The 22,770-nt window shown below is 34.3% G+C and overlaps 1 protein-coding gene and 1 non-coding gene across 2 annotated transcripts; both read left to right on the forward strand.

Annotated features, from left to right (window-relative positions):
* The first annotated feature begins 3,282 nt into the window (after positions 1-3,282).
* On the forward strand, positions 3,283-20,087 carry LOC145113254 (uncharacterized). Its single transcript, XM_079049366.1, has 7 exons — positions 3,283-4,005; positions 4,100-4,348; positions 4,466-4,610; positions 4,875-5,167; positions 13,044-13,135; positions 18,941-19,051; positions 19,931-20,087. The coding sequence occupies exons 1-7, from the start codon at positions 3,283-3,285 to the stop codon at positions 20,085-20,087; spliced, it is 1,770 nt and encodes a 589-aa protein (XP_078905492.1).
* LOC145118218 (U2 spliceosomal RNA) lies at positions 9,087-9,283 on the forward strand. Its single transcript, XR_013713183.1, has one exon. It is a non-coding gene; the product is annotated as a U2 spliceosomal RNA (small nuclear RNA).
* Positions 20,088-22,770: the final 2,683 nt, after the last annotated feature.

Here is a 22,770-nt window from a genome sequence, read left to right on the forward strand (position 1 = left end):
CAGGAAACATACCACAAACCTCCGGAAGACAGTAAAATAGACAAGTTATTTGGCGTTGTTACTCAATTGAAAACCACAATCGAGCAGTTTGGGAAGAGAATGGATAAATGGGAAAAAGATAAATAATTTGGTGTGAACGATATGGAAAATGTGGATGCGGGGGAAGCATTTTATCATGGTTTGGATCCCGAGTCGGGCCATACGTATGTGCAGACGCCACCGCCTTTTGTTGAAGTTGAAGATAACACGGTTACACCGTTAAAAGGGCAGTTAAAAATGAAATCAAAATTTTGTAGGGAGCCTTACACACAGGTATAAAATTAAGTAATTTCTATTTATATAGTATATAATCATTCCAAATTAATTAACATATTCATTTTGTAGGTTCCGTCGACGGAACCATTGAAGAACAGAAAAGGGAAAAAACCGCAGAAGTCCAATAATGTAGAAAAAAGACCATTACTATTGGACGGTTATCTCGATAGTGATAATGAATTTTGGAAATTGTGGGGAAAGAAGATGGGAGTGATATTTTTGGAGCATAAACTTTTAAAAGGTATTGATATGAATTGGAAATTTTGGTCAAGTTTACTTGGTATTGGCTCTCGATACTTGCTCTCTGAGGCACCACACATCCCTTATTTTATATTACAAAAGTGTTGGATAATTAATTGTACGAAATGAAATGTTTTTTTTTCTAACACGCATCATTTGGTTATCTGGACGTCCCTACTCAAGGAAATAAAGTCGTCGGCTGGTAGGTGGACGATTATTAATCCTGAAGGCACGACTTTGGAACCTGGGAAACAACATTATTTGAGGCGTGTAGCAGCCAGGATGGTTAATGGACCACATTGGAAGGATATTGATCGGGTTAGTATATTTATTTATATATATCATATAATATTAAATTTGTATATATCTAATAACTTATCATTTTTTTGAAGGTTTTAATTCCCATCAACATACCGCACCTGCATTGGTATTTGGCTGATTTGGATCTCCTTACATGGAAAATGAGCATATATGATTCAGCCGAATGGTGTGGTTTTTTTAAAACATATGCGGGTGACGGTAGTTTCAAATTGTTGGGAGATAGTATATTAAGTGAACTAGACCACATATCATATTGGGCCCATTTTCCCAATAGACATAAACCTACTAAGATGGAATTCGTTAAAGCTAAACATGTGACGCAGCAGGAAAAAGTAAAAGAATGAGAAAAACGAGATTGTGGAGTTTATGTGTGCATGTTCATGGAAATGCTTACATCGGGTGTACCAGTGGAGACACATCAGTCCCCTAGAGATACGGAATTTAGTTACCGTAATAGGATGGCAGAAATTATTTGGAATAGTAGACTTTGATTGTATTATGATTATTGATTTAAGAATATTTTCTTATGTTTTGATTATGTTATTTGGAATAGTAGACTAGTATAGTAGAGGTTTGATTAAGTTAAAATACAAGATAATACATATAACAAAACAAACGTACAACAACAGCTACATTAAGGCTAATTACCAATTGTCATTGGGATTTTACAAAAGATACAAAATGCAGCACATTACCACTTTAGGCTGACTTTACAAAAGATACAAAAAAAACTTCACATCCCAATACATACACCTTACACTAACAGCTACACCAAAAGCTTCACATCCAACACTAATTAGCTAACTTAAAACAAAACAAACATACCCAACAACTAGAACAACTACAAACATCTTGTACATACGTATGCTCTTATTGGAATCACACATCCCCTTCTCCATGCTTGCTACTAGACTCTTCTCCTTACTCAGGAGAAACTCCAACTCAACATTCTTAGTCCTCAAGTTTTTTATGACACCAAGATCCTCTTTGGAATCCAACTGCTGCTTCATGGAATAGATGAGGTTTTTATAGTAACTATCTTCCAGTGCAACATCTTTCCATTCAAAGTAATCACATTTCCTCAGTCTTGTCTGTATGGAACCCACATGAATAAAACATCAAAACATAATCACTAATCACCAAATGCAATTTAAGAAGCCCTAAAAAATCTTGCATTAACAAATCAAACTAGATCGAAGCTTACCAAGTTGTTGTTGGAGTTCCAAAAACGTCTGCCGGGGTTAGTGAGCTTCCAGCATGTCTGATCCTTAGCTGGAACATCGCAATCATAGTTGTTAACATCGTCTTTAACAAACATACGAGCAACTTGGAGGCGATTTCTTGCATTAGGCGAGTTCGCAGACATTGTGTTGAAGAATCGAACAAGCTGATTATATAAAGGAGGGTGTTTGCTTTGACTTTTCACGAACGGGTTAGAAAGAAATGAATGAGGTACAAATCGGGATTTTAATTAATAGCATAATTGGGAAGATAACACGTCAGGTGCCACGTTGGAAGTCCAAGTAAGGGGTTTTTGACACATCACTTAGCCACGTAAGAAGGAAACCGGTAGTGTACACCTCTGTAGATCAGTTATAGAACTGTTTTCTGTGGATCAGTGTACAACTCTGCATAACTGTTACGGAATACGCAAAATTGTTTTCTGCAGATCAGTATACACCTCTGCGAATCTGTGTACACCTATGCGGTTCAGTGTACACCTCTACAGATCAGTTATAGAAGTTATAGACGTATTTAAGTGGTTTTTTGTGAGTTTGTGAGTTTCAATTACCAGTAGAAGTTGTTTTTTCATTGTGTTTGTGGATAGTGATTTGTAAAATGAGTTTTATTATCTTGTGTACGGGAGGTTGTGGCAGTTAGTTAATGGAGATGAGGTTTATGTTATAAATAATGTGAAAAACTATGGTTTAAAACTTCCTCCTAACATTGACCACGAAATGTTATTACAAATGGTGAGAAGTAAGGCAGGTGTGTTAAATAGTCACATATGTTTGTCTTTTAAACACCCGGAGTTAGGGTATGTCATGGAGCTTGGAGATGAAACTGATGTATTTCAATTGAGACATGTAATGTCTAAATCAAAGAAGGCGGTGCATTTATATTTAACGGTGGTAGGTGAAGAAGCTGAAGAGCAAGCAGTGGTTATCAACCAGTTTAATCCAACAAAAACTAATAGAGGTCGTAGAGAAAGCCAATGTGATAGAAACCATTCAAGGGGAAGAGGAAATGAAGTGTCAGTGGGTGATGAATAAAAAAGATTCGGTCACTGATAAATTTGTATCTAATAATGTTACTTTTGTATCAGATAATGATAAAGAAGCAAAGTGGGCATGACTGAATTACAACGTCAAAATTTGTTCGAGCTTGGAGAAGTTCCTGAAATTCATGATCGAAGATGTGAAGAAAAATCAAATGAAGGGTGGTCGGATGATGAGTACACGTAACAAAAAAAACTGCTTTAATCCATGGTATTGTATTCCTTCTATTCCTGATTGTCCAGAACCTATTCTTGAACCTGGACCATTTCATAGTTTAGGTCAGAATGATAAATTAATTGTCAATCAAACCTATAACACCAAAAAAGAGATAACATTTGTTGTTAAATTCAAAGCCGTTAGAGAAAAGTTTCAGATAAAGGTTGAAAATTCTTCAAAATCTCGGTACCAGGTTGTTTGTATGCAAGAAAACTATCATTGGCGTTTATACGCATCTCTTATTAAAGGAACAGAAATGTTTGAAATTAAGACGTTTAATGATGAGCATACATGTTCTTCATTGCTTATACACCCAACTCATAGGCAAGCAAATAGCGAAGTTGTGGGAACCATAATACATAACATTATGGGTCAAGGAAGTTTGAGAGTTTGGAAGCCTAATGCTATAATTAGAGATATGAATGCTTTGCTACAAATAAATATGAGTTATTCACAAGCGTGGCATGCTAGAGAATTTGCTCTGGGATTGATGATGGGGACCCCCGAAGAATGTTTCTCCAAACTTCCAGTTTATTTTCACAATCTGAAGAAACATAATCCTGGTACTGTGGCGTACATAAAAACTGATTCGGAGGATCGTTTTGAGTATTGCTTTTTCGCTATTGGATGCGCGGTAATATATTTTTAAATATGTTTGTTATTTTCTTAAATGTTTATAAACAAATTATATTGTTGATATATTAATGGTTTTTATATTGTTGTTGCAGATACGTGCTTTCAGAGAGTGTTGTAGAAAAGTTATTATTATGGATGGTGCTCATTTGAAGGGAAAGTACAAAGGCACCATATTGCATGCAGTAGCCATGGATGGAAACAATCAGATCTTGCCTATTGGGTATGGAATTTGCCCAAAAGAGACTACGGATTCTTGGACATGGTTTCTTGAAAAACTACATGAATGCATTGGTGATGTGGAAGGTCTGACAATGGTCACAGATAGAGCACCCACAATTGCTGTAAGTATTCAAAATGTTTTTCCAAATGCTCAACATGGATTGTGTGGTTTTCATCTAATAGGAAACATAGTCCACACCTTTGGAAAAAACAAAAAAACAACAATTTTGTTTTGGAAGCTGGTAAGAGCTTACAAAACCACTGAGTTTGAATTTTATTGGGGGAGACTTTGTAATATAAGAGATGATGTAGCAACATATCTCAGTCAAATTCCACTTGAGAAATGGACCAGAGCGTATTGCAAGCGTATTGCCCTACCACAAGGTATGATTATATGACCTCAAATAGTGTGCAGTCCATGGATGTTGTATCAAATAAAGCAAGGAAGTTGCCTATATTACCACTTCTTGAGTTCTTTCGCGCACTTATGCAGAAATTGTTTTACAAACGGCGGATAGCTGCAGGTATGATTATGTTTAATTTTAAATTATATGATAAGTGTCATATATATTAATATATGTTTGTTTTAACAGAAAAAATACAATAATACTTACAAAGTGGGCTGAAGATATGGTTAAAAAAATAAAGAGGAGATTCAAGGATGGTCGGTATCCGGTGTTGACAATACAACATATCAAGTGCATGACTTCAAAAGTGGCGTCACAGTGAATTTGAGGGAAAAGACTTGTTCTTGCAGATATTGGCAACTAACTGGTTTGCCATGTGGTCATGTGATAATGGTTTTAATGCACTTGAAAAGTGATCATTGTGGGCATATGGTTATAGATGCTTATAAAATTGAAACATATCGAAGAACGTACGAGCATGCCGTATACCCTCTTTCAGAACTTAGTGATTGGGAGGTTCTGGATGACCTTATGGTTTTTAACCCTCCTATGATGGAAATACGTCAAGCCGGTAGACCAAAAAACACCAATTGTATTCCCTCTCAAGGTGAGGAACCATAAATAAGAAGGTGTAGTAGATGCCATAGCACAACTCATAATGCAAGGACGTGTAAGTAAATCGTTCCAAAGAACCAAAGTAAAAGTAAAAAATGTACTGGGGCATCATGGAGTGGGACAAAAGCGACAAAAGAGGAACCGACGCAAGCGACCGAAAACCAATGGCAGCATGAGCCAGAGAACCAATGGACGCAACATACCGAACAATAATGGCAGCAACAACCAGACAACCAATAAACACAACAGACCGAACATCAATGGCAACAACAGCCACATAACCAATGGACGTAAGGGACCGAATACCAACCGCAGGAAGAGCCACAGAACCAATGGCAGGGTTGCACCGAGTACCAATGGCAGCAAGAGTCAGATAACCAATGGACGCAAGTGACAGTCAACTTAGGGACACAAGCAACAGAAAACCCATGGACGGAATACGAGAACAGATCAAAGTTTCCATGGTTCGATTTGAATGAATGAAGTTTATTTCAACGTATGTTTATTATGAAGGTTGTATGTTTATGTTTTCTAAAGTATGTTTTGTAACCTACTTAAAGTATGTTTATTATTCAGAATACCGGTGTGTGTAATTTTATAAAAAAACATGGAATATTTGTATAATTTTAATTATGTTATTTATATGCACCGGTTTGTATTACGTTATTTATATGTATTTGGTTTGTATTAGGTTATTAACGAAACCAGTTGAGTTAACTTCTACTTTATTTCATAGAACATAAAATACAAAACAGTACAAATACATGGAAAACATACATCAGTAACAAACGTATTATATAAAACATTTCATTATTTTTAACCTTTTTTTGTAAATTTTTTTACATAATAATCACATAAGGTATTGGTGTATTTAAAAAAAATTAATATTAATAAACGAAAATGAACGCAAAAAAAAAAAGGAAAAAACGACAAAAAAATTAAAAAAATTAAAAAACCCAAGTTCCGCAGAGCTGTAGAGGGATCCACAGAAGCTTTAATCGATCCGCAGAGGGTGCTCTGCAGATCCTTTGGTCAATTTCCGAAATCTGTTTTTTCTTGGTTATTTTCTTTAAACCACCCCTCATTTTTGGTTATTTCTCGAAAATCTTCCATTAAATTTATGGCTTTTTTATTATGATTGCCTTATGATTAAAAAAATCCAATTTACCAATCATAATAATATAATAATTAAATATTACAAAAGTTGTTAAGAATACAATTAAATTTAAAATATATCTTATCTTATTAATAAAAATTTGAAAGAAGCATTGTAACTCAAAGCTTTTATCATCATTTTCTTTTAACTGTGAATCGGTATTAATCGTATTGGATATAAGTATTCACGTCATATTATTTTAAGCTTATTAAAACATAAGGGGGTCAATGGGCTTTTCTCACAACCTATATGGACTTGTTATATAATTTATAATTCCACGGGTACATTCAATTAAAATGGTTGGAGGGGGCGCTGCATCCGGCAGCCCCCCCACGAACTCCGCCCCTGAAGGAGATGTCACTCCAAGAGTCACGGGGACCGTTTGAATATTTTGAGAAAAATTCATGATTATGAGAAAATGAAAACTTTAGATGTTATTCAAAAAGCTAAGATTTAATAGAGCATTGAAAGGGAGGGAAACACAAAGTACGTTAATCGTATTCTTAATTGAAAGACCATGCAACTTGTTATTTGTGGCATAAAAACAGTTTGTGATTACCAGGAGGATCCGCAAATTGGTGAGAAGTTTTTTTTTTCGTAATAAATTAAATTCAGCAGGTCCGAAGGTGGGAGAGTTCAAAAACGTAGCACACAGTGTACACTCTTGCTTCAAATCAAGACAATTGTTTGGAAGTTCCGTGCACGATTAAGGAAATTAAAAGTGTTGTTTATTCATGTAGAGGGGATAGAGTTCCGGGCCTGGATGGTTTTTCCTTTAGGTTTGTAAAAAAAATCATGGGATTTACTGAAAAATGATATTTTTGATGGTGTCACAGAATTCCTTCTTTCGGCTAATATTCCCCATTGTTGTAGTAGTTCTTTCTTCACTCTAATTCCAAAGGTGAGGAGCTCATTAATAGTAATACATTATCCACCAATTAGTTTTAGTGGGTTAAAATAAAAAATCATTGCTAAGAGGTTGGCTAATTGATGATTTAAGATGAAATCATTCAAAGGTAAAAGTTGATGAACGAGGATGTTTGAAGTACATTGCTACTTCAGATTTTCGGCGAAGATAAGTGTTGTGCCTATTTGGGCGTTGACGTTATCTGGGACTCAAGTTTATTTCACGATTATAAGTTAAATAGATTTTTTCCAATAAGTGGAACTTAAAGTATGCGTCTTGTACCTATTTAAACTCTTATGATGTCTTATATTTATAACTATGTGGCCGTAGGGATATAAAGGTAAAGTAATTAACAACCTCATATGTGAAATTAAGTCTGACCTGGGTAATACTAATATGAGATAAAAGCAATGTTAGGGGAACAAGTTATGAGTAAGAGGAATTCTTATGATGACGTAAGCACTTAAGATCTGCCCTATTGTTTATTAAAGAACAAGATATAGATAGAATGAGAGGAGAAGATTGAACTAATGGATGACATTTGGAGTTTGAAGCAAAGGGGGTTGATAGTAGTCAAGTTATTTCATGAATTACTCCCAGCAATCGGTTGAGTTACTCTTTTATTTTAGAAGCTTGTTTTGAGTTTCGAGTTCCATTAATGGAGACCCGACTCTTGATATCCACTACCTGAAAGTTGAAATGGACGGCTTAAATGATGCTGTGAGGCTGTTAGAACATGGATTATAGCACCTTATGTACATTCAATTGAGAAATAAACATCACAGATGGTAAAACAAGAGCGAGCATTGAGTTTCGATTGTTGAATATGGATTTTTCCTTTGCATCCATTAACTAAATTCGAATATAATGTTATTATTGAGCATTTTTTTTATTCTAAATATATTTGTTCAGTAAAAGTCATCCCCATAAATGTTAGAATCAAATTGGAAGTGATTGTAAGACGTTAGGAGGTGAAGATAGTGTGATACCAGCAATGACCAAATAGCAAGCCGATGAGAAGAGAAGGACATGTTGGTTGAAAAAGCGGATAGTATCTTGGAAAGGAATAGTGAACACTTACGGGAAGCATAATGTAAGGTTGAATGTTACCTGGTAACGGGACGACATAACGAAGAAACGGTTGCCCGGAAAATAATTTTTGTCAGGTATTTAAACGAGTAAGAAATGTGTTGGATATGATTATAAAATTATATGGTTTCAAGATATAATATGATTTTTATGAGCAAAACAAGTGAAAAGGATTATGTAGATTAAAAACACGTATTTTGATAGGATGGATTTTAACAAGTTGGACTTATCTGATTAGTTTGAGTCTGCCCATTAGTTATTGTGTTTAGTTATTAATTTACTTAATAGATATGTGATATAAAACTAAATGGACAAAAGAAAAGCATAGTAGGTACATGAGTGGAAGGAGTCATTCGTAATTGAGTAATTATCAACATGAAATGAATTTGTTTTGTTTGTTGGTGTTGAGTGAATTTAAACTACAGAAAAATAAGAAAAGAAAAGGCAATGCAATCATAAACACATATGCATATGCAGTAGTAGTCTAAGTTTGATCTGAATATATACAGAAAGTAAAGAAGCAAAAGAATAATATTTAAGTTGTTTTTGTTGTGAAGGAAGGAACCAGGAAGGGAGCTGGCAGTGAAAGTGAAAGAGTCTGCATCCCAATTCCCACATTGGGTGAATGAAGGAAGCAGGCAAGAGGGAGGCGAGTACAAAAGGGGAAGCCCACAGCTGTAAGAAGCATACCTTTCTCGGCCTTTTGGCTAAGATCAAGTGTAGTATCTGTTCTTATCAGTTTAATATCTGATATGTGGGCCATCGGCCCACTCGATATTAATCTTATTTTTTATGGGGGAAGGCCCGTTACAGTAGCTTGCTGCTGGGGTTCTTCATGCGTCGCCTTGGTCTTACACTACAGCCAAGGCCAGGCGCACCCCTCCAATACTCAGTTCAATGTTTAAAATTAGCTTAAAATAGGCTTAGAGATTTGAAAGTCTTTGCTGTCTGATGTTTTCATGTGAACGCACTCCCATAGTTCCAACCATGGACCTGGCTTTTTGTATACTATAAGGACCTTTGAAGGGTTTCATTCATGTTAACAATATGGGAAGTTCCAAGAGACTCAAAAATCAGGTGGTTTTAATGACATATTTTCATCAGGAGATGAAACAGGACAAGGTACGGTTATTATGTATGACTCATCACTGTGACAAAATGGACAAACAATAAATGTTTTGAGGTAAAAATTTTAAAAAGTGGGTGTCCATTTGAATCGGAATAGTCGGCAATATGGGCCTGAAGAGCCAAGACTTGTAATCCTACCACTGTCGGAAGCGAGGAGTTGTCGCAGCTCTGTGAAGCCAGCCTAACGCATTGCCCCCTTCTCTAGGTTCCAAGAGACCCAAAAGCCTTCGCTCAAGCCAGACCCAACCAAACTGGACCAAATCATAATCCAACCCACTTTGATACCCCCACTTGGGTTACAGGCAAACGTTACCAGGCCCGGTGACCAACTCTCTACAAGATAAATCTATAAAATCGTCTTGGAATCCTTCACACACCAATGTGGGAACACTCATCAATATATATACATAAACAAACTGCATTTTCTTATCTAAATTAACAGTTCAACCAACATATTGCAATTGGACTTCTCGTCATGTAAAACAAAACTATCTACGACGTTAACGACATTGAGGGATTTTCGTTCTTCGAAATCATCACATGGTTTTTTTTTTGTAGTCCAACTTATCAAGAACTTGTATGACTATCCTGGTACCCCACAAGCTTTGGATTCCAGTGGGTCGGAAAGACAATTAATGTGAAGATACGACGACAAGGTCCGTCTTACTTCTGAAAGCTTCAGGATATGTTGTCTATGTTGTCCCACCAAAACATAACACCAACGCCAAATAGAAGCTTCATCTCGCAATGCCAATACCACCTTGTTCAATTTTGCAAATCGATAAAACTTTGACACGTAGAGATCCAATGTGGGGTATCCGATAATTCTCATAAATGGGGACACTACATCACTAGATATTTTTATACGATTGATATGACTTCGACGCATAGAGGTACACACCATCACCGTTTCGTTTATTCCATTTCATGTCAGCGTTACATACTTACATGTGCAGAGCTAGTGCATCCGCTTCAACTCCCTCTAAATGGGAAACGATGAAGGTCATTAAACCACCACTAATAGACCCTCACCCAGGAAAATCGTAGCATTTATCTTTGTAGAATTGAATCGTTATTTAGATTTCATAGTGTCACACACCCGTCATGTGATTTACTTTTTATGTAATAGAACTTGGTGTTTCCGTAATTGAAAATGATCATACTTCACACATCATAATAATACATAATATGATACAACTAACTGAGTATTCAATTTATGTAGAACAAAACACAACACTCAGTAAACATCAAGCCTAAAATCTCATAGACTGCAACATACCCAATGGAACATTTATGGACCGATCGGCCGAAAATGTATAAGCAATGAGCATGTTTAACACCAAACCCTAATGTCTACCTTATGGTCCTTGGTAGGCGCACTAGGTCTAAGGTACAAGGGAATAAAAACACACCATTGACATGATGACTTGTGTAGAAATTTCTTTCTAAGCGATGCCTTTTTTTAGATTTTTCTTCGATAATTATGGGCATGTATCAACATATCAAAAGAAACCCTACATAACATCCTATGACCATTATCGGATTACAAATAGCTTATTCGAAATGGATTTTTGAAAGGCTACATTATATGGACATCCATCTAAGATGACTTATTTGTGTTAACCCCACCAAATATAACAAACATACAGGAACATGACCTTGTAGTGTTAGGGATTCTTGGAGGATAGAAGCTCAGGTTGAGGGTTGTGAGGAGGGCTTCCTTTTATGTTATTGTTTCAATCCAGGTTTGGGATTGTATGGAATGTGTGTAATGAAAAGACACATGTACCAAGGAGTCACAATCAATCCATCATGTATTTGTAGGGGCATTAAAATTAAAGGACTTATAAATCATAAAATATGCATGTTACATTTCATCGCAAGCAATTTCATGAAATAAGACGGTTTCTGTTGAATATGTCGTTTCTTATGACATAATTCACAATAATGTATTGTTAGGCTTACTGGTATGTTCATTTGAATTTAGGACCTTTACTCAATTTTATTTCTCAATTACATGAGCATTTTCATTCCTTTTTAAATATGTTTTTGCATATTCATTGCTCATTTAATTATCATCGTACAAAAGGATAATATAATTGTTTCCTCCCCGAGGCTCGAACTCGTGACCCCCACCCTTCTATATTGCCCGTCGACTTAACCACTTGAGCTAAAGTTATTCAAGTATCTTAATTAAATATATGCAAAGAAGAGAATAATATGATCTAATGGGATTAAAAATAGAACAAATTACTGAAATCGTCCCTGTGGTTTTACGAAAATTACGTGTTTGGTCCTAACTTTTTTTTTTGCACTCTGACGATCCCTACCATTTTAGTTTGTTGCGTTCTTCGTCCCTGACCAAGGTGAAAAGACTCTTTTGCCCTTTCTAATATATTTTCCCTTATTATTATTATTGATTGTATGTTTATTAATAATAAAAACAATAATTAGGCCCACTTTACAACCCCCCCTATAACCAGTTAACCCCACCATATTTTTGCCCTCACCCACTTCTTTCATCACCGGCAACCATTGCCGACGACCTCCAATTGCCGGACACCATCTCGGACTACCTCTTCTTTCCGATCATCACCATCATTCCCACCCTCACCCACCATACATGAAGATGAACAACTCCAATCGCCGGACACAATCTCTGACCACCTCTTCTTTCCGATCATAACCAAAACCTACAACTCTTTTGGAATCCATTTATCAAGAAAGAGAATCCATATACTGATAGAAGAAATCGATTTCATAAAGTGTATATAGAGATGTGAAACTGTAAGGAAAGAAAAAAATGGAAAAGGGTGTGTGTGTAGGGGGGTTGGTTGCGGTAGTGTTAGCTCCGGTGGATGGCGACGTAGACGGGTGAGGTCACCGGCGTAGGGAAACGAGAGGAACGATGGTGAAGAGGGAGGAGCGAGGAGGGAGCAGATATAATCGATGGTCAGACCTCTCGATGGATCAGATGGGGGAGACGATAAGAAAACAGACTAATTAACCAGATATCCTTCCGTCTTCAGCCCTAAACCTTTGTAACTCATCTTCTTCCATCTACCACGTCTTCTTCACCCACTGAATTCAAGAAACATTTCCTTCTACCGCAACCATTTTCAATGATTGCAGGTTTTCATCGATTCAACAACCAATCAAATTGGAAATGATGGTTTTCTTCTGCTCGATTATCTCATTCCCCTCCCAAATCGGTAAAAGAACAGAACACTTACGCTCTATCTCTCGATTGTCTTCTTTCTCGACTGTCTGTTGATGAACCAGGGGAAACATGCTTTCACATTCTTCTTCTGGTTCGATTTTTGGGTTTCCGTGAAAAAGGATATCGGGGTTGTCATATGTCTCCACCCATATGTGTTCAATAATTTCTTCTTTAATCTGCATTCCATTGTTGCTTTTCGGTGGTGATTTGGATTTCAGTTGTTTTTTTTTTGCAGGTTTTGTTTCTTGATTTGGTTTTGATTTGATTTTAGTTGATTTTGATTTGATTTCTGTAGGTGGAGAAGGATGTAGAAAAAAATAATGGGGTAGAGAGTGGATCTAAGGAGAGGAAGAATTTTGATGGTGAGGAGTTCAATGGTTGCCGACGGTATAAGAGAAGGAAGGCCCCCGAAGAATGTGGTAGTCGGAGAAGATGACCCAACGGTGGCTGATTTGGGGCAACAAGAAGCAAGATAATTGATAGTGTCCGTGGGTTTGAGATGTGGGCCCATAAATATTTTTTGTTAAACTTTTTTGTTAATAAGATAATATTAATAAGAATTTAAAATCAATTATAGAAAAATAGAAAAACAAATAAAAAATAAAAGAAAGGGTATCTTAGTCATTTCAGGTGTGATAGGGACTGAACGTGCAACAAATATAATCAATAGGGATGGTTCGAGTGCAAAAAAAAAAGTTAGGGACCCAACGCGCAATTTTACCCAAACCAAGGGACGATTTCAGTAATTTGTTCTTAAAAATAATTAAAGCACATCGGTACAACCTAATTAACACCAAAATAATAGGGCTAAAGGCTCTTATTCAACTGTTAGTTTCAATTTGGCTATACCCACAATTAAATATTATGGGGTCCAAAAATTATACTATGCTACATAAATATTGCAATAACCTTTGGGCATAAATACAATATTTTTGCATGTTATGCTTAAAATTCATTCTATGAATCGTTTTCCAATTAGCCTTTGGGTTCCTTGAATAACAACTCAAACAATTGCTTAACTACAATGTAAAGGCTAAGCAACCTTTCTTTAGTACAACCACTTAAACATTACATCAAACTTACCACTCATCATTTATAATTTTAAAATTAAAGGTTTATCCAATTTTATAGATAGTGAGCTAGTTTGATAAACACTTATAAAATCATAATTATAATATCATATGCCAACTAAATTATCTAGTTCCTGAGAAGTAACATTAAAAACCATACAATTTTAAACCCTTACATATGGTAAGTGAGACTTAAACAAATAAGATATTAGTTTATGATAACACCATATTGTCCACAAATAATAGCAAAAAAAAAGTAATTAATGGCCATTAGAAAAACAACAAAACAAAACAAAACAATCTTATGCGTCTTGTATGACGATGCCAAATTTTACTTAACAAGCCAAATTATTTTTTTCATGTTGAAAAAAAAAATATGTCACCAAATGCTCCATTTTTTAAATTTATCTTTTCTGAAACAAATATATATATATATAAATATATATATATATATATATATATATATATATATATATATATATATATATATATATATATATAGATATATATATACTAGATGTGTTCCCGCGCAAAGCGGCGGCGAAAAATATCTTTTTTGGCGAATAGATTTCTTACGGGGAAATAATTATTAAATTTTAGACAAAACTGCAAATTTGGTCCTTGTGGTTTTCAAAAACTTTTGGATGGGGTCCAAAAAGTTTCCAACTTGCATAAAAGGTCCAAAATCAACGTTTTTCTGGGTGTTTGGTCCAAAAAAACTTAAAACGACGATTATGCCCTTTTATTTTCTTTTTTGTATTTTTTATAATTATTCTAACACTGTTTTAATTAAAAAATAAAGAAAAAAGAAAAAAAGTATCCCCCACCTACTGCTCTCTCTCTCTCTCTCTCTCTCTCTCTCTCTCTCTCTCTTCGTCTTCTCAAAAATCTCATGGACTTCATCTTTGATATCCCCAAATTGATGAACAAAAGCCAAAATAAGCAATAGAAAGAAATTGAAACCCAAACACACAGACACACACATTCTAACGCAAAGCACCCACATCGATTGGAAACAATCTCATCACAGTGAGTCTCTTGTCTCGATCAGACGAAGCAAATAAAAAGGGGAAGGCAATCACCTTCAAATTAGAGTGGTGGATGGACAGAGAGGGTCGACGGAAGCAACATTAGGAGGTGGCGATGGTTCACAGCAGTGGCAGCAACGAGGTGGTGGTCGGTGACGGGTGGCTAGCGATAGCAGCTCCGCTGCCTCGTTCCCTTTGCGTCTGGCAGCACACGACGGGAAGACGAGGGAGGAGGGGAGAATTTGGTGGTGGTCAAAAATTATGGTGGTAGGAGGGTAATGACGACCGCAAGCAGTGGCGGCCGTGGGTGGCAGAGGTTGCTCTGACAGCCTCCTGCTGTTGTGTCCGGGTTTCTGCTTGACGAGAATGACAAGAGGCGTATATGGGGAGGTGACAGGGGGTCGGAGTAGGGCAGGAGATACAAAGGAGAGGGTGTTTGGATTGTTGTTGTCTTGGTGGTCGGAAAACGGCTCCACCTTCGGTGGATTTTCTTGGCCATGAATGAAGAAGAAGGAGGAGGGGTAGTATTTTTATGGTAAGATGCAAACCAGAGGGGGAAGAGATGGTATCAGAGAGAGAGAGAGAGAGAGAGAGAGAGAGAGAGAGAGAGAGAGAGAGAGAGAGAGAGAGAGAGATTTTAGTTTTTTTTAATTATTTACATACCAAAATAAATAAAGAAAATAGAAAAGTAAAATGAAAAGGGTAAATACGTCTTTTCAAGTGTATCGGGGACCAAAACCCCAGAAAAACTTTGATTTTGGATCTTCGATGCAAGTTGGAAACTTTTTGGACCCCATCCAAAGGTTTTTGAAAACCACAGGGACTAAATTTGCAGTTTTGTCTAAATTTTATTATTAGTTATTATGTAAAAAAGTTACCAGTTTTAAATAAAATATTTATGTTTAGACCTTATACTTATATTGTATTTTATATAGTTAATGTAAAGTAACTAATATTGGTGTCTTTTTTTTAACAGTAAAAAATTAATACCGGTGTGTATTTTAAAAAATTTAAATTAATTTATATAAATGAATTTAATATTTTAATATTATCATTTTGTTCGAAATTAAATTTCTTAATAACTTTCCTTAATTCAAGTCTTCAAATATGCATAATTGATTTATACAAAAAAACTTTCTAATTTATACCTCTTAAAATTGAAAATATGATTAATATGTTTTATATATATATATATATATATATATATATATATATATATATATATATATATATATATATATATATATATATATATATATATATATATATATATATATATATATATAGGTTTAGGTTCTATGGAAAATAAAAAACCCTAAACATCATAAAAATGCATAAAAAAAATACTTAGAGATCACAGGTTTTTTTTTTTGAATTTTTTTATAAATAATCGCAGCTTTTAATTAAAATTCGCTGAAAAAAAAATAAAAAATCAAAATTTTTTTTATAAAAATAAAAAAATTCAAAATTTTTTTTAGCGAATTTGTATAGAATGTTGCGATTTTTTCAAAAAAAAATTCAAAAAAAAGTTTTGTGATCTCCAGGTATTTTTTTACTGTTGAAAAAAAAAGACACCAATATTAATTACTTTACATTAACTATATAAAATACAATATAAGTATAAGGTCTAAACATAAATATTAATTACTTTATGAAGTGTGGATGTTTTTCTAGGTAAGTTCAATTGAGAAAAAATAAAAAGTTGAGAATGGAGGAATCAATCTCAGCCAATCATTTTTATATATGTAAAATACATTTAGATTAAGTCATTAACGTACGATGTTCTTATGGATCGTTCATATGTTCTTCATCAACATCATCTGTTTTTCATTCATCTGGATCGTTCCTGTGTTCTTCATCAATATCATTTGTTCTTCATCAACATCATATGTTCTACTACTTGTTTGTCATCAACGTCTTCATCAACATCATATGTTCTACTACTTGTTTGTCATCAACGTCACATGTTCTTCATAGAAAAACATCGACACTTCATAAAAACATTAATTCTTCATCAAAATTCTTCGTTTATTCATCAAAACGTTGTGATTCATCATCAAAAACATTTATTCATACTATTAAATGTAAGTCGTGATTTAATCTTGTCCAGTTTCGTTGATGTCAAGCAAAATCGTTAAACATAATCCATATTTATTGATGTCACGTCATTTAGCGAACACCAGTCATCGAAATTTCATCAATCGAACATCACCAATATCAAACAACAGATAGCAATCGAAACTTCATCAACATAACCATATATTTGAAGAATTTTAAAAAAAATCATTTTCCAGGTTTGAAAAAATTCGATTTTCATACATTTTTTCACAATTTTTGATCTCAACGTATTGATTATTGATCGATTTTGATAGAATTTGATTTGTGTTGTAATTATTGGCTTCAATTATTGATTTTTTTACCATAATTATATAAGATAATTTATTTGCACGCAAACTGTTCGATGAAATGCTTAAACTAGATATATCACGTAATATTCACAAGTGAATATGTCTTTACACGAGAACCAATGTATGTCTTTTAAAAACACAAACTAAGTATGTAATTCATGTGTGAATAACATACAAAAATTATATTCACATGTGAATATATGTAATATTCACAAATGAATACATGTAATATTTATAAATGATAACGCATTTTTTTTGTAAAATTAAAAAAATGAAAATACTTCGTTTTGAGGTATAAAGCAAGTTTGTAATTCATATGTGAATAACATATATAAACTATATCCACATGTGAATATATGTAATATTCACAAATGAATATATGTAATAATCAAATGTGAATATATATGTATTATTCACAAATGAATAAAACTGTTAATAAAACCAAGAAGTACAAAATATATAAAATTAAAGATAAAAAAAGTATCCGATCAGAATATATATTTATTCACATATAATTAAGCTTTTTATGGTTAATAAAATAATCATATAAGCATATTTTTTTTATTACTGTTATATTCATTTGTGAATAAATGATAACTTTTTTTTTTTCAGAAAATTATAAAAACAGAAAAACGTCATTTTGAGGCCCTAAACAGTCCTGAATAACCGAAAAACAGCGTACGTCACGGCAAAGCTGTGAGTTTTGTAAATCACACCATTTTACATCAAATATGTGAATTTCGTCCAATTCCGAGACTAAAATTCATTGCGGCAATTTTTTTGATGATGTCACTAAATTTTCATTCCTACTAGTGATGACATCATTATGACAGGTTATTCTATTCATATATTAATAAAATTTAGAAATCATTACGACATATTTACTAATAATGTCACTAACTTCAATCCTACTACTAAAAACATCATTATAATCTATTATTTTTATTTATGTGAATAAACTATACATGTTGATTTATTCATTTGTGAATATAACCTTTATATATAAAAATAAATAATACACTATAAGAATTGGTTTGTGAATAAGTTTTTTTTGTATATTGTAACAATATTATTTTACATGTAAATTTTACATTATACTTAGACAAACAACATTGTATTGGTTAATAATATTATTTACATTTGAATTTAACACGATCAAAATGAAGAATATATTACATTGTATAACATTTACACATTAATATAAAAATATATTGTCTTCGTTAATGATATCTTCTCATTTACATTAACCAATCGTCAACCATTGGGATATGAACCAACCATTGATTGAAATGTAATTCATCTATTGAGTTATAACAAATCCTGACAAACATATGAATACACATAAAAAATGTTAATAAAAATATATTGTTAGTTTATCATAATAGCATTTTATCACATGATATATTCATATATGAATGTATAAGCATATGTGGATATTATGTGATATTTGTTGTTTATATTATATATTCATACATAGTATATTCATATGCGTACGCCGTGCGTACACCCTGTACGCCCAACGTACACTCCACCCCAAAATCTCACATTTCATAATTAAGACTTGAATAAAAACAAATATAATACCTGATAAATCCCGGATGTTACACCCATTCGAGAGGGTAGGTTTGGTTTTTTCTTAAGCTATGATAATTCATTTAATGAGTTCATTCATAATTCATAATACAGGTCACTTAATGTTCCTATGAGTGGATATAATTTTACCCAAATTAGTGATAATGATGAAAGTGAGCAAATTGGAAATATTTTTAGTGTTCGAGAATCTTGTAGATGTTTCAGGTTTTATATCGAGAGATCAACTTCAGATTATATAGACCCGTTCTTTTCAAACATGTGGTGCCAGATTACATACCATTCCTTTCAAGTTGTATAATTATTGGATGAAATGGGATAATTTTGACGATGTTGTTATAAAGACTTAGAATCATCCCTTAGATTTGGTTATCACAAGCAAACATGTGTTGTTTGAAAAAAAAATGAAGGGTTACCGACATAAAAAGACATTAAAATTTCAGTTTTGGTTTTAAATGACCATTTACCCTTTTTTATTTTGTACCCCTTAGACCATCCAACTCGAAATTTTACCCGTATAAAACACTATTTTGCTTAAAATTACCAGTTTCTCGGTCATAATTGTTGAATATACATTGACTTCTGATACTTAAAGCCTCCCCTTCCACCACCGTGTCCACCCTTCTATTTTCCCCTTTCTCTCTTTTCTGCGGTAAAGGGGCCCTAATTTCCTCTCACAATCTTCCAAGGTTTGCATCAATCGAAAATCACCACCGTCCACCTCTTCCCACTTCCACCGCCATTAAAATGCATTCAAGTTTCCGATTTCATTTGATTATGTGCTTGGATGATTTGCGATGGAATGTTCTCTCAAATCGATTTAGTGGTTAAAATGATCGGGCTGGGAGTTTGCCATTTCCTTCTGCTTATCTCTACATTTCCCTCCATCAGTTGATTACCAAGGATTCAATGAAAGGAAATAGAAGAAAAAAACAGGGGGTTGGAGCGTAAAGACGATGAACAGGCTTCATATTTTCGTGTCCGGTAAAAATTGAAGAACATGGAAACTTCAGTTCCCCCTCTCTTTAAACATCATGTGTGAGTAAAAGAAAATAAGATGATGAGCAGGTCAGAATTGATTTGCAGATGTAGCTTAAAGATCAAAGAACAAGGGCCAGATTTAGAATTAGAGGAACAGAGAGGAGTAGAGAGTCAGTGCAATGGAGGAGAAGGGTGGCGTGAGGGAAAAGGGTGGCGTGCAGAAGAAGAGGAGGCGGCGGCAGGAGGGTTGAAAAAGAAATAGAGATTATGTAATACAAGTGGAATTGATTATAAGAGTCAAAGGTCAACGTCTAAGTGGCATAAAATATGCCATGTCGTCTACGTTTTAGCTGAATTTATATGTTAACGCATAACAAAAGGTGATATTCCCCTTAATAACAGGTCAATTGTGAGTTTATACCTTTAAAAGGAACAAAAACTAGTTTAAGGACCTTTTAAAACCAAACACAAAACCTTGTTGGGTTTTTATGACAATAACCCAAAAATGAATGAATTTATCAAAATTTAGGGGAAAAAAGACAAAAAGAATGGAAAAGGATGGTGAAAAGAATGTGTTACAGGAAGACTTTGTGAGATTGATCAAGGAGATGCCACTCCAAGAGTCACGGGGACCGTTTGAATATTTTGAGAAAAATTCATGATTATGAGAAATTGGAAACTTTAGATGTTATTCAAAAGCTAAGATTTAATAGAGCATTGAAAGGGACGGAAACACAAAGTACGTTAATGGTATTCTTAATTGAAAGGCCATGCAACTAGTTATTTGTGGCATAAAAGCAGTTTGTGATTACCAGGAGGATCCGCAAATTGGTGAGAATATTTTTTTTTCGTAATAAATTAAATTCAGCAGGTTCGAAGGTGGGAGAGTTCAAAAACGTAGCACACAGTGTACAACTCTTGCTTCAGATGAAGACAATTGTTTGGAAGTTCTGTGCACGATCTAGGAAATTAACAGTGTTGTTTATTCATGTAGAGGGGATAGAGTTCCGGGTCCGGATGGTTTTTCCTTTAGGTTTGTAAAAAAAATCATGGTTTTTACTGAAAAATGATATTTGTGATGGTGTCACGGAATTCTTTCTTTCGGCTAATATTCCCCATGGCTGTAGTAGTTCTTCACTCTGATTCCAAATGTGAGGAGCTCTTTAATAGTAATACATTATCCACCAATTAGTTTTAGTGGGTTAAAATACAAAATCATTGCTAAGTGGTTGGCTAATTGATGATTTAAGATGAAATCATTCAAAGGTAAAAGTTAATGAACGAGGATGTTTGAAGTACATTGCTACTTCAGATTTTCGGCGAAGATAAGTGTTGTGCCTATTTGGGCGTTGAAGTTATCTGAGACTCAAGTTTATTTCACGATTATAAGTTAAATAGATTTTTTCCAATAAGTGGAACTTAAAGTATGTGTCTTGTACCTATTTAAACTCCTCTTATGATGTCTTATATTGATAACTATGTGGCCGTAGGGATATAAAGGTAAAGTAACTAAAGACCTCGTATGTGAAATTAAGTCTGACCTGGGTAATACTAATATGAGATGAAAAGCAATGTTAGGGGAACAAGTTATGAGTAAGAGGAATTCTTATGATGACGTAAGCACTTAAGATTAGCCTTATTGTTTATTAAAGAACAAGATATAGATAGAATGAGAGGAGAAGATTGAACTAATGGATGACATTTGGAGTTTGAAGCAAAGGAGGTTGATAGTAGTCAAGTTACATCATGAATTACATCCCAGCAATCAGTTGAGTTACTCTTTTATTTTAGAAGCTTGTTTTGAGTTTTGAAAGTCTTTGCTGTCTGATGTTTTCATGTGAACCCACTCCCATAGTTCCAACCATGGACCTGGCTTTTTATACTATAAGGACCTTTGAAGGGTTTTATTCATGTTAACAATATGGGAAGTTCCAAGAGACTCAAAAATCAGTTGGTTTTAATGATATATTTTCATCCGGAGATGAAACAAGAGACTCAAAAATCAGTTGGTTTCAATGATATATTTTCATCAGGAGATGAAACAGAACAAGATACGGTTATTATGTATGACTCATCATTGTGACAAAATGGACAAACAAGAAATTTTTGAGGTAAAAAATTTAAAAAGTGGGTGTCCATTTGAGTCGGACTAGTCGGCAATATAGGCCAGAAGAGCCAAGACTTGTTATCCTACCACTGTCGGAAGCAAGGAGTTGTCGCAGCTCTGTGAAGCCAGCCTAACGCATTGCCCCCTTCTCTAGGTTCCAAGAGACCCAAAGCCTTCGCTCAAGCCACTTGAACCAACTCTCGACTTGGAACGGGCAAGTCAAATTACACACCACCAGATCCAACCAAACTGGACCAAATCATAATCCAACCCACTTTGATACCCCCACTTGGGTTACAGGCAAACGTTACCAGGCCCGGTGACCAACTCTCTACAAGATAAATCTATAAAATCGTCTTGGAATCCTTCACACACCAATGTGGGAACATTCATCAATATATATACATAAACAAACTACATTTTCTTGTCTAAATTATTAACAGTTCAAGTTATTTTGAAAGAGTATCAGCATAAAAGTGGTGAGTTCATAAGTATTTTATGAAAAATGGATGTTGTTTCCTTAAAGTTTGTTACAAGTTTGTTTCCAGAAAATCCAATATTTTCTAAAAGGTTTGTTGTAGTCTTAACTGAAACAAGGCTTAGTATGTAAGTAAATCGTCATACTTATGTGTGTGTTTTATATTTAAATAAAACTCGTTTGTATAAAGCCTTAGAATTTTCGTGAATTGTATGTTTTGTTAATACCCCATGTGAGATGTTATAACCATACTAAAGACTAGAAGGCCTTATATGCGACGTTCTTCAGGCATCGGAATGTTATGACACTTGTCACCCCATACCTGTCGGTCTAGCTGTTGCAAGCAGCTTAGGTGCGGGT

This window comes from Lactuca virosa, chromosome 5 (assembly GCF_052849685.1).
Source record: "Lactuca virosa cultivar CGN04683 chromosome 5, Lactuca_virosa_CGN04683_v6, whole genome shotgun sequence".
Lineage (NCBI taxonomy): Eukaryota > Viridiplantae > Streptophyta > Magnoliopsida > Asterales > Asteraceae > Lactuca > Lactuca virosa.

What these genes read in the sequence shown, in the direction of transcription:
- LOC145113254 (XM_079049366.1), top strand. Translation starts at nt 3,283, where the DNA reads ATGATCGAAGATGTGAAGAAAAATCAAATGAAGGGTGGTCGGATGATG. An exon ending in TTTTCGCTATTGGATGCGCG is followed by an intron (nt 4,006 to 4,099) that starts GTAATATATTTT and finishes TTGTTGTTGCAG; the next exon opens with ATACGTGCTTTCAGAGAGTG. An exon ending in GAGTTCAATGGTTGCCGACG is followed by an intron (nt 13,136 to 18,940) that starts GTATAAGAGAAG and finishes TTCATAATACAG; the next exon opens with GTCACTTAATGTTCCTATGA.